General features: G+C 46.7%; 1 protein-coding gene across 3 annotated transcripts in view; it reads right to left on the reverse strand.

Moving 5' to 3' along the window:
* ATP8A2 (ATPase phospholipid transporting 8A2) overlaps positions 1-13,453 on the reverse strand; it is a 2,139,258-nt gene that overhangs the window by 1,419,673 nt on the left and 706,132 nt on the right. For all 3 annotated transcript variants that reach the window (XR_014967690.1, XM_085621612.1, XM_085621613.1), the window contains exon 11: positions 8,718-8,883. Coding sequence is in view for 2 of the 3 variants with exons in the window: in XM_085621612.1 (XP_085477738.1) it covers positions 8,718-8,883 (166 nt within the window). In the remaining variant the exon portion in view is untranslated. The remainder of the gene's footprint in view (positions 1-8,717; positions 8,884-13,453) is intronic.

Genomic DNA, 13,453 nt, shown 5'->3' on the forward strand with positions numbered 1-13,453 from the left:
ACATCAACACATCATAATCATGTCTGTTTTTTTTAGTGAGGATTGGCCAGCCTGATGGATATATAATTATACTGTTTGCAACACAACATTGATATAACCAAGTGAAACCTCACATTGACTCCTATGTTTAAAATGATAACCTTTAAACATAGCAACACAATGCACTTCTGAGATCTTCTGACTACAAGTTATATTCGCTCGTCTGCACACAGGGCTTGGAAATTGTTCCATTGCTTTGTATCCTTTCCCAAAAGGTGCCTACTACACAGTGATTGTATATTACGTACTGTGTTAACTGTTTTGGACAATAGTTAGTAGAGGGTTTGCGTCCGTCTCCGTGCACATGTTTCTGGAGGAGGCATTATTATGGGCCGTGCGATCTAGCCATGTCTCCCGGGTCTAGCAGCCATTTTGTTCAGGTGAACGAGTGGGCTCCCAAGCCTGGTTCTGGCAGATTACGTGGAAATCCGCCAGGATCGCATCCCAGTTCACCACGAGTGGCTGTTTACGAATACCTATTGCATCCTCATGATGCAGCGCTATACTCTCTGCCTGTGCCCAACAGAGAAGTGATTGGAACCAGGCACTCTCTGCAGGGGGGGGGGGGGGGGGGGGGTCAGGCGGCTCCCAGCGTCACGTAATCAGACGGTTGGCCACTATGAGAACCAGGTCTATGTAACGGGATATTACTTTGTGTTTACTGGATCTGTGATATAGTCCCAGAATGCATACCTCTCAAGTCCAACTCAGTGTTCGCTCCGTGCATTGTGCTAGGGTGGTGGTGACGGCTCTCCAATACAGTGGTATGACCAGGCCGGACCAGACCATGTGAAGTAAGTCGGCCCCTACTTCACCGCATCGCGGACAGTCGGCATCCGCACAATTAAAATATTTATTTTGGCGGGTGTTAAGTAGGCTCTGTGTACTATGTAGTACTGGATGAGCCGGAATCGCACGTTACGGGGGATTCGGGTGGGGCCTTTGAGAATGGCCAACCATTCACGCTCCGTGCAGGGACTCTGCAAATCAGCCTCACAGTGAGCACGTAGAGGGCTCAACTGTGGCACCGTGTGCGCTCTCAGTGACTCAGCAAACCATTTGACGAGGTAGCGGACTGTGCCCAATTCATGCAAATATTGCACAACTAGGTGTGTGGGCGGCTCCTGTGCTATATAGCCCCATGTAATTTGTAGCATGCAAACCACCGCTGCATGCAGTAAAAATGTACCCCTCGGCATTCCAGAGTCCTCTGTTAGCACCTCAAAAGGTAACAGCTGTCCCCGACTGTAAAGGTCCCCGGCTGTCAGGATGCCAGCCTTCTCCCATTTTGGTAACTCCACTCCTGCTACAGCAAGGTGCCTCATGGGTGTACCTACTATGGGAAGGGACAGTGCGTATGAGATCATGCTGCGCGTGATTCGTAGACTGCGGCGGTAGCAATAATGGGCTACCTCCAGCATCAGCTGGGTTGGTGGCCTGCCCTTCTTGCTGGGGTGGAACAGATCAATCACCTGCGAATAAGTGAGAGCCGGGGCGCGAGTCGCTAAATCTTCCAGTAGGCGTGCACATGGCCATCTCGCCACCCATTGGAGCTGGGCAGTAAGGTAGTATTGCTCCATATGTGGCAGTGAAAGGCCTCCGCTAGTTGTCGAGGGATACATTTTGGTCATGGCCACTCTGCTTCGCGATGCACCCCAGACAATCTTTCTTGTGTCTGTTTCTAGGTTTTTGAACAGCGGCGGTTTAAGGCAGGACGGCAAGTTTACAAAATAGTACAATAGGTGCAGGAGCACCACCATCTTTATCAATGCAATTCGACCCATGACTGTCAGTGGCAGTGGGCCCCAAAAGGTAATCTGCGCTCACACCGCAGTAATGGCGCGCAATAGATTGCCTTCAAGGAGGTCAGACGGGTTCCAGTATATGTGTATACCCGAAAAGCGGAATGCAGACAGCTGCCAGTGTACTAGTCTACCAGCAATGGTCAGACATGGGCTCGGGATGGTGTCTACGTTTCCTTTGGTTTTTGCTACGAAAAAGATACAGGCATGATTTGTCCCAATTCACATGGAGTCGCAAAACGGCAGCAAACTCCAACATTATTCACTCCACAACCACATAGGGTAGTCTGACAACTTTGAGGTATATTAGCAGGTCATCTGCATATAATGGCACTCCGTGCAGACCATCTAATGGGATTCCCCACTCATCTTGCGATCTTCGCAGCGACACGACTAGGGGTACAATGGCCAGCGTAAAAGAAGCAGAGACAGCTGGCAGCCCTGCCTAGTGCCTCGCTCGATAGGAATCTGGTTGGATAAGTATGGGCCTGTTTTGACTCTGGCCATCGGTCGTGTATAAAATAGTCAGACGAGACTCAGGAACTCATCTCCTAAATTGGATTTACGCATTGCGGCAAATAAAAAGCCCCACTCCAGGGTGTCGAATGCCCTTTCTAAATCCAACACTAGGCATCCGGAGTGCTACCAAGCAGTTCTGGAATAGTGTGCTACTCTAAAGAAATGGCGTAGATTTAGTGACATGCTGCGCATGGTTTGATCCGGATGGATCAAAAACGGTACCAGTGGGGCCAGTCTGGATGCTAAAAAAATTCTAATCAGTATTTAAGAGCGCCAGCGGGTGGTAGTAGCCAAGCAACTCTGCGTTACTATTTGGTTTCAGTAGGGATATCAATAGCGACTCAGGTAGGTAGGGTCCCTGCCTCCTGTGTCTCATGAAACATACCATTGTTGGTATGCATTGTAATATTCGGTCGGGAAACCGTCATGCCCCGGTGATTTGCCTGTGTCCAGTGCGCGTCTCTCCTCATGTATTTCTAACAGAGATAATGGCTCGTTCAGTTCATCACGTTCGGCAGTGATTTGTGGCAATATCAGTGGGGAAAGGAAAGACTTCATGTCTGAGGGTTTTACACTATGTACTGAGTGGTACACCTTAGTGTAGTGTGCCATGAATTCTACATGTATATATATCACATTGTTTAGTGAGGATGTGCCCATTTGCCGATTGTAAGCGCAATATGGGTGTTTGTACCTGTTCTTGTTTAATCATTTGCGCAAGTAGCCTATCTGCTCTGTCACTGTTGCGTGTGTACGCGCTGCATGAGACACGTAATTTAAGCAACGCAGCCTCTCCAACACCTCTGCATGTTTCTGTGATTTTATTTAGCATTGTGTATCGTCACCTCACGCTAGGCCAGCTTAAAACCTCGGCAAATTATTTTCTATATGTGTTATTTCACTGTCAAGCTGCTTTCAGACACACCAGCTCAGGCCCATAAATTGACTTCGGATCGTGGCTTTGCCCGCATCCCACAGTAGTCCTGTGTTAGTCACGGAGCCTATATTTTCAGCAAAATACGTGTTGATAGCTGTGCCAACTGTCTCTCTAAATGGGGGATCCTTCAGTGCCAGAGGCTGAAGCCTCCATACATGCGTAGTGAGCCCCGCCTCTTACCCCTGCACGCGCATTATGTGGGGATTATGGTCTGAGTGAATTTTACCCAGATAGTCTGCACCTTCGCATTGGGTCAGTATCAGTTGACTTGCAACTAAGAGGTCAATATGAACGTGCAGGCCATGCAGATGAGAATAGTGAGAATACAAGCATGCCATTGGGGTGAGGGATCTGCACACATCCAGCAAATCCCAGTGATGCATCCACTCCCCTAGTCCTCGCACGTTAGATGTCTCTGGGAGAGTGGTGGGAACGATCTGTGTAGTGTAGTGTCAAAGTCCCCGCCCAGTAACCAGAGAACATCGCACCAGCGCAAGAGCTGACCGGTCAGTGTCTGACCAAACCCATTCTGGTTAGTGTTTGGGGCATAGATGGAACCAAACACCAGCAGCTTCCCATTTAAGCGCCCTTTGGAGAGGACATATCTGCCATGTGGGTCGATTTTAGTTGTCTCCGGTGTAAACTGTGCTCCCGGTTTAACCCAGATCAGAGCCCCCCCTAGCAAAAGAGGAGTTGCCCGTGGCCAGCATCTGCCCCCTCCAACGCTGCTGCAACCTCCCTACTTCTGGCTTGGCGATGTGGGTCTCCTGTAAGAATGCTATATGGGCTTTGTGTCGCTTGAGATAAGCACAGACGTTATATCTACGGGCCGGCGTGTGTAGCCCCCTGACATTCCAAATTATTATGTTGGTGTGTGGCATGTGGTACATAGATAGAATGGCACTGCGTGCATATAGCATAATGAGTTTGACCGTGGGCAATCAAGCAACTTGTCCACAGCGAGTGAATACTGCGTTTTTAGTGTTTGGATATTCGTGTGCACTTCGTGTCGAGGGGCTGTTAAAATGGGAAGCCATATACGGCTGAAGTGAGAGAGAGAGCAGAGGGACAACAGGTATCTGCCAAAACGAAAAACAATGCCATGTGGCAGCTGACGGCAACGTGCGCCAAGTTAAACATGTCGGGGGCAGGGGTGGGGGTCAGAGTTTGGAGTGTAGTGGATGTGTTAATGCCATGGACCCATTTTGCTTAGGAGTAATCACGCACTACGGCTTGGTGTCCGTTAGGAAGCGACTAATTGGTGGTCGGCGCGGGCATGGATGAATGGACATATGCAAACGCGATGCATTGTTATGCTAACTAGGGTGTCTCATGAAATGCGTGCAGATCACCTCGCTACTGTCGCTCATGCTGACCCAATTACATACGTATGGGATGTCAAAAGTTGAGACAGTTCATCACATCAGGTCGTCAGCAGTCTGCGGCGTCACCACGGGAAGCGACTCAGTCCACGCCCACTGGCCATATCGCCAAGGAGCTGCTCTTGCTGGATGAGTGTTCCGAAGACGTAACAGTGTCTTTGCTGGGACGTCGGTCTCTCATGCGTGCCACTGCTCTCAAAACACCCTGTCTTTCCTGCAGAGCCTGTTCTTTGTTGGGAGCCGTCACCAGCTGACTGTATGCATTCTTCATCGTCTTCTACATCCTCTACGGTTTCTTGGATGCAGTTCCATATTGTTGCCTCACTGGCTCAGCAAAGTGTGATGGCCTGCAGACTGGAGCCAGTCCCATGCTTCATTGGTATCATTGAAAAAAGTCATCTGTATTTATCCATATTTATTTTGGGTTTTGTGAAAAAATTACGTTGACACTAGTATATTGCCACATTTATGTGCCTGATGAATGTGCATTCATGCATGAATGCCTCATAGTGGTCAATGATATGAACACCCACAGATGATAAATCAATGCACATATATAAAAACATGAACATTTTAGTATCAAGGTTGTGCATATCTACTGTTTAAGCCTCTTTGCTAGAAATCCCTTCTTTTTTAACCCCTTACCTGTCAATCCGCACGGCTATTGGCTAAGCAGTCATGGCTGACAGCCTTTAGAATCACTCTAAAAAGAATCCAATTTCCGTTTTTATCCACATTTAAAAGTAAACAGACAAAAAAATAACTGGTTTTCTCTCTGTATTTATCTGTAAAAATCAGTAAAAACGGAAAACAGGGAATCTTATTTATGATCTAATTTCAGCTTTTTTATACCCTCTTTGGCCAGGTCACTAACCGTACACAAACTCGTCCAGATTCAAAATGGGTTTATATCTAATATTCAGGGATACTTACTGTGTTTTCGATTTTGTAACACAGCAGCAGCTCACTAATATTACTGCAAATAATCTCTGTGACAGCCTACCATTTCTTATATGTGAGGTCCTGTTTTGCTCTAAAAAAAAGTTTTTTATGGATATTGCATGAAACAAAAACACAACATTTCCTCTGCAAAATGTGTGTAATTGACTCTCACATATCATCCACAATAAAAAATACATTAAAGGAAAATGCTATTTAAAATCTTTTTTATGAATTATTCAAGGACTTTAGTGCAAGACTGTCTGCAGAACAGAGCTGGCTATCAGGGAGCCCCTGAGAGACTGGTGCCCTGGGCCAGAGTCCAATTTGCCCATGCCTTCAAACGTCTCTGGCTCAGCACGCCCGCCCAATCACAGCTGCAGTTGTTCTCATTGATCTCAGCCTACACTGAGGGTAATGTTAGAGGGGGCCCAAGATCCTCAGGAGATCAGCAGGTCAAGTAGAGTCATTATCTGCCTACACAGTAGCACCCAGCGGGTCAGTGTTACGGGGGTTACATGTGCCTTTCAAGCCGCGTTCAGCCCTCATTCCTGGGGTCCAAACGCCCAATCCCACAGGAAGGCTGTCGCTTGCTTCCTCCTTCACTACCTCAGGTGGCCACCATATTGTTGAGGCAGCAGCGCCAAGGCTTGCTTCTGTGTCGCTTGGGCTCATGCACCTGGATAGCCTGCAAGGTGTTGTTGACCAGTTCCCCGGGCTTTCAAGGGTAGTGGCTTCTGGCAGAAGGGGTACAGGTCTGTGGAGCCCACCACAGCCAGCCCAAAATGAAGCACTGTCCAGTGCCTACCATCTTGTTGAGGCCGTTGGCTGGTCTATGCCCACCTCAGATGCTGCAGATAAACCCGCTAGCAGGTCATGAAACATGAAGGGCCTCAGGAGGCAGTGACTGACTATCTCCATTCACAGGATGGATTTCGGGTGTACCCGTGTGGGTGCATATGGTATGACTGCATACCCTCCACAAGGAGCATCACAGGAGTGTCACCATCTAGGAGCCGGGCTCTCTGGTGTCCCCACAAAGTGTATGCTTAAAGCAAATGACATACTTTGCCACTCACTGTGAATACTGAGGGTTTGTTAGGTCTCGCCTGACCCAGCGCATGCGCTAGTCTGGCGAGACTTATTGAGAGGGCTCCAAAAAGTGCTACCAGGCCAGCCTAGAGCTACAGTGCATGTGCGTGGGCGCGCGTGCCGCGCTTTACTGCGATTACTTTCACTTTCGCAGCCGCTTTGATCTTTGATTGTGATTGCGATCGCAATCACTTTCCCTTTCGCGGCCGCACGGACGCTTGGCATAGCCAATAGGTCTCGCTTTTGGGACCTTATAAGCATTTAATTATGCAACTGTTGCATGGCTAAACACTTATAAGGTCCCAAAGGCGAGACCTATTGGCTATGCCAATGCTTGTTTTTTTAGGTGCTCAGTGTAGCAGAGTTTATGAGGGAACTGTAATGTGTACTGTGGTACAGGGTATATATGGTCTTGCAGCATGCTATGGGTAACCACCAGCAGGTTACTCCTGAGTGTTATATAAGAAGGGTTCTTAAAGTACAAGTCTCTTGCATACACTTTCTCCCAACAATTTTGCAATCCTGTAATGTGTGCAGTGTACAGTGCCCTGTGCACTTTGTAGACTCCTAATGTGCACTGCACCCAAGAATAACTAAGAGGTAAGCTTGTAAAGTGCCTAGTGGTACAGCGTATCGCAGAGAAATTTAAAGTGCTCTGTGATCCAGCGATATAAGGTGCTTGAGGGAGGACATATGATCTTGTGCCTAACTTGCTGATTTTGGAACCTGGGAACAGGGATTTTTAATGCCAGCTGCGATACTTTACTGCATATTTCATAATTCAGGGAAGGTCACTTAATCTCCCGTGCCTCAAATTGTATACATGTGAAATGTAATTCGATTTTCTAATTAAGGATGTTATTTCTCTCTTGATGTTCACGAATGCCCACCTGCTGCTGTGTATTAAGTGCAATACACCACAGGGAGCATATACAGTGTCTGTAAACCAACTACAGACAGAAGCATAAACCTAGAAAAAAGGATGAACCCGGTAAACTGTTTTAACCTTTCAGTTATAGAACCTTCTTGTCACTGTAAATTTTGTAAGTAAAACACCACCAAAGATTCTTGTAAAATACTATGAACCGTAGCATTCCCTAAAATCAGTGTATTTATCATTTAGAGCACTCTAAGGCCTGCTGCGGAGAGATGTGCGCACAAGTGTGCATCTCTTTGCCCCATGCACTCGGTGACTTGTTTTAAACAGGGGAGCTAGGATATGACAAATATGGTCGGTATGAATGAGGCTGAGAGGAAGGAAGCAAGCATAAAAGACAGTGAGTAGGAACTCTTTGAGGTCCCATCAAATTACCAAAATCTGATCGGGTTCATAATGGGACAATGTAACCTTCCACAAAATGCCAGGGGCCTGAAATAACTGGAGGAGTAAGTGTACAACAAACACGCATTGCCAAAGCTGACAGGTCTGGTGCAGGTCGGAGTGGAGCAGAAAATAGGCTTGGCAGCAAAATATAACTGGCACCCATTAGTGAATTTGATAGTTAAAAAACGTGGGCCAGGTTTTTAAATTGGGACAGTTTTGAACTTGTAAAGACATGCTGTTTATGTGTCTTGCAAGAAATGCAAGACTACATGGATTTGAGCTTGCTGCATGCAATGCTTGTTTTAATATCAGGGATATCAACTGTAAAAATTGGCTGAGCAGCACATACAAGAGGCCACCACAGCCAAAAACCTGCCCACACATTTAGCTTTAAGACCAGCCTGTTGGGCAATGCCCAATTGCCTTGTAGGCCAGTTCGACCGTGAGTGTTACTTACATATTCAGCTAGGACCATACCTATTGGCTTTGGCAAGGATTGTTAAATTAAAAAAAAGTGTGTTTTGTCTTTGCCCAAGGTAGTTAAAAATACAAAAGGGTTGTGTATTCTTTGCATAACAGCTGCAACGCTACGGCAATGGTTTTCTAATCCAGACTCAAAATAAAACTAGCCTCTAGCAAGCGGAATAACATATGTGGTATAGTCACAGTTAATATTGTCTTACCATTTGATCCTAGGTACCAATTAACCTGACCATGAGTTCTGTTCCAAAGTAGAGCACCAACAGAACTGACCAGGGCCATGACGAGGAGGATGCAAAATAATACCAGGATTTGCATGTTAGTCACCTTTTCAACATTCGACCTCTTCAGGGGCGCTTTTGTTGAATTCTAAAGGATGCAATAAATAGACTCTTAATAGTGGTTAATAAAAACAGTAAAGAGACTTCCAGTATAAATATTCTACCACCATTCAAAAACAACTCACAAACTCTAGCACTGTACAATTATTGCATGGCAAGCATCTGTTCTGGTATAAATCAAAGTCATTTTAGTAATACTGTAAATATTATGTTTGTGTTTTTGCAACAGTACATGGTAAATTTAGTGGCTCACAGATTTCATTCTATATAGTACCCAGCTCAACATCTGCGTAGGAAGTGGTATTGTTCCGATATGTACCTCATGAATTTGTGAATTTATTCACAATTTTGGTTTCAAAAGTTACATGGTAGGTCTATCCCAACTTTTTCCGGAGGATTTACTGAATTTTCTGACTTTTAGGTAAAAATGTCTTTTAATAGGTTTTACTGTAATGCACAGGGCATTCATTACACTTCTTAGGTTTGTGTTTCCCCTCAATATGGGGGCCACTGTTCCAGAAGGGATCCTGCTCTGGGGTATTTCAAAGTACTTTGATTAAGAAATCATCTAGCAGTTGAATGGGGAAGGGTCTCTGCATTTGAGGTTTGAGGGCCCTACTAAAAGTTTGAAATCAGTGCATTGGAAAGGGATTGGCAGAGGGCTGAGTGTGAGAACGAGGCTGACCCATATAAGGATCTGGGATGCACCTGGAGGAACTCTGCTCAGTTTCAGGTATTTGGACTCCTGCGGAGCACACTCCTCCTTGCTCTCATGCTGAAGGACAGCCAAGCATCTGCAGGACTTCTGATAAGGTTATCAACACTGTCTATGGGAATGCCTGTTGGATTGATCTCATTTACCACACCATTGTGCATGGGTCAGCTCCGGGTCAACCATATAGAACTGAGTTTCACTATGGCAGTGCGCCCACCAGATGACTTATTGACAAGAGTTGACAAAAAGCAGCTTATCGACAATATCTCTACCAATCAAATTTTAATTTCCTTCAAAAAGTTTGGTTCACAAAACCCGACAAAGGGTTCATACACTGTTGCCACCTTACATTTATAGTTTCTCATAAAAATCTCTTTGTCTGTTTTTAATGTTCCCTTTAATAAGAATTTCTTGCTGAACTATTTATGCCCAGCCTTAAGAGGTCAATTGAATGATCTCAAGTTCAAGAATGACCAGAAGATCCCTCTTCTCAAGCACATTTTTTGCACCCCCCAGCCTGCCTGGATTGGATCGCCCCCCCCCCACCCATTCACCTATGGCTACTATCCAAGGTCTGATACCTTTGATAACGCTCCGGCTGACTTTAATTCTCTTTTATACAGACTTTGTAAACATCCCATGAACTAGCTATACTCTCTTCAAAATTACAACTAACTGATATCGCTCAGCGTGACCTGGCTTCTCCCTTATAAAGACTATCCTAACGTCCCTTGAAGTATCAATATTCCCTTTGCTATTACAACTACCTGAATTCTCCAGACTACATCCCTTGAAGTATCAATATTCCCTTTGCTATTACAACTAGCTGAATTCTCCAGACTACATCCCTTGAAGTATCTATATGCCCTTTGCTATTACAACTACCTGAATTCTCCAGACTACATCCCTTGAAGTATCTATATTCCCTGTGCTATTACAACTACCTGAATTCTCCAGACTACATTGAATCTAAGATTTACTTCCTAGCACTCAAAGTGGCTGCAAGACATGTCAGTCCTAGGCAAAACTCTTTAAATAAATACATATATGCTGTTAAATGTGAAATGTTTTACATTTCCCCCTTTAGGCAAACATGCACAAGCATGCTAGGATCATATTCTGAGATGTGTGCAGATTGTTAGAATAAGCCCAACCTTTTAGCATTTAAACATTTTTTCACTGGTCTAAACAACCAAGCGGACTCACTCACGCTAAAGAACAATTTAGCCTGAAATTTGCCATTAATGGTTATCATCGCCACCTCTACCATAATTCACCCAAATAATGGTTTCCTGTGCTATTATTGTAGCATCATTGAGTTATGGCTCAGGTCCACAACCATAAATGTATTTTGTCATGGCTTTTATTTAAACCAACTTTTATTGATTTTAAAGGTCTTGCAAGAGTCCATACACAGCTTACTCGCCTACAACCATATAGGCCGGCAGCAGAAAACTACTTATTGCCAGAAGCAAAAGCACATAAAGGAGAACAAGAAGATCTGTCTGGAACCCAGAAGCAGGTCCATGTACAGTTATCAACAAACAGAATCTCCCGCCTTAGCGGCACCGTGCCCTACGTAGGACTCCCGCCCGTCAGACATGCATAAACAGTTGCACCATTGCCAAGTTAGCTTGTACAGATTGAACTTCACCAACCGCGCCCTCATGGGCCCCTGTCCCCTTATCATAAAGATCTCAGGCATCCTAGCTGCTATACATTTCCCATTAGGGCTGAGCTGTACCTGCACTGATTTCGTCTGGTATCCTGGACAAGTCAATCGTATCAGGCAGTGTGTCCCAACTTTCACAGTCTAGCCGAACGGGCAGCGCATAAATGAGCCCTCAACGGCGCCCCAATCGTGTACTGCAACAGGCACAGCTTGAGAAGGCTGATATTGTCTAGATTTAGTGCTGTGTAGGCACAATAGCATTCATCAATGACATACAGGGCGTTATATAATTCGGCCACCAGCAGGCAGGTTACTATAAGATAACAACAAGAGATTGAGCGCTCTGCCCTTACTACACTGCGGCAGCGCTAGGGCAATCCGCTATCGTTCCTGCATCAAAGATTGCCAAGGAGGCGACCAACCAACTAGGGGGGTCAGAACAAGGGCAAAGAGAGGAGGGAGTACAGGGTGGAAGGAAGCAAGCTTGGCGGGGAGGAAGGGGTGTGGGCTCCACTATTGCTATCAGGTGGAGGCTGTGGGTTTTAATCTGCCAGAGGCGAGGTCCTCTCTTCCGGAAGGGTGGCTGCAAGGGGCGTAAACTGTAAACCATCCGCAGGTCTCCAGAGACCCCCTGGTTCCGTAGGAGCTATTACATCATCAAAAAACTTCAAGGCCCGGAGCCGTGGTGGTTGCAATCTAACATGTTCCAGTCGCCCCAGATAATCCACCAAAGGCTTCCAGAGCTTCCTATACTTGGTGTCTCGGAGCTGTAGACGTGCCGTGAGAAACTCCATTGCCACCACATGCCATAGACGGACAAACCACACGTTTATGGAAGGCGAGTCTGGTTTCCTCCAATAGAGAGCCACCGTTTGTTTCGCAGCACCCAGCATGTGGAGGCTAAGGTGTAGATCACGGCCCATCATAGCTCGTAGGGTTACTGGTCTAATGCCCAAAAGAACTACAAGCGGATCCTCCGGCAGAGGGTACCCTAACACCTTTTTTATATGGCTAAGGACCTCTTTCCAAAAGGTAGTCAGGAGAGGGCATTTCCACCAGATATGTATAAAGTCTCCCAGCGCTTGGGTGCAACGCCAGCATAGGGGGGATGTTTTGGGGAACATTTTTTGAAGTCTAGCGGGGGTGTAGTACCATTGGGTCATCACTTTGTAAGCCGACTCCTGTTGGGGAATGCTGCGCAGGATTTTGGGGATGTCGCCCCAGAGCCTGGCCCATTGGGAAAGGAGTAACACCTGAGCCAGGAATGTTTTGCCATCTCAATTGGTATGGGTGAGGGTCCGATCGCTGTGAATGTTGGAGCACCTTATATATGCGAGATATCAGCCCCTTGTAAGTGCCGAAAGTGCGTGCCAGCTTCTCAAACGGGGTGTAAGGTCGCGTGGCTGCCTGCGTCAGGGAAAAGCCCTGTATCCAGTGACGCAATTGTATATACTGAAATTTGTCTCTCTCTATGAGCCTGAACTCTTGCTTGCATTGAGCAAAGGATTTAAGATGTTCACGTAGGAATAGGTCCAGTATCGTCCTGCATCCGGATTCCGTCCAGTTCGCGAAGTGGGGTGGGCGACACGCCGGCGGGAATTGCAGGTTTCGAGTGATCGGGGTGTGTGGGGATGGAAAAGTGGTCAGGCCCCTACGAACTGCCACTTTGTCCCAGATCTCAAGGACCGTTTTGGTAGGGACGGCCATGTAAGCGCTGCGATGGTGTGCCTCCCGGGGCAGCCAGGCATGGTCCCATAGCGGGCGACAAGTGACTGCCCTATCAATGTGAAACCACACCTTTTCACTCTCCCATGCTCCCCACTCTAGTACAAAGCGGAGCTGCGACGCCCAATAGTAATCGAGGAGATTAGGGCAGGCAAGTCCACCCCTATCCCGGGGGAGTTTCAGGATTTAATTTGAAAAGCGTGGTTTCTCCCCCCCCCATACAAATGCGATAAGTTCGTGTTGAAGCCCCTGGATTTGATGTTCCGGAATAGGTGTCGGCAGGGTTTGAAAAAGATAGAGGATCTTCGGCAGTATAGACATTTTCACCGTGTTGAGTCGGCCAAGCCAGGAAAGTGGTAAGGCCTTCCACGCCCGTAAGTCGGCCAGGATGGAGGGTTTGTATTCCTGCCAGTTGGCCTGTGTCCAGGTGGTCAGGTCTGGGGTCAAGTTAAGACCCAGGTATCGCACCGATGTGCTCGCCCACTG

This window comes from Triturus cristatus, chromosome 8, assembly GCF_964204655.1.
Source record: "Triturus cristatus chromosome 8, aTriCri1.1, whole genome shotgun sequence".
Lineage (NCBI taxonomy): Eukaryota > Metazoa > Chordata > Amphibia > Caudata > Salamandridae > Triturus > Triturus cristatus.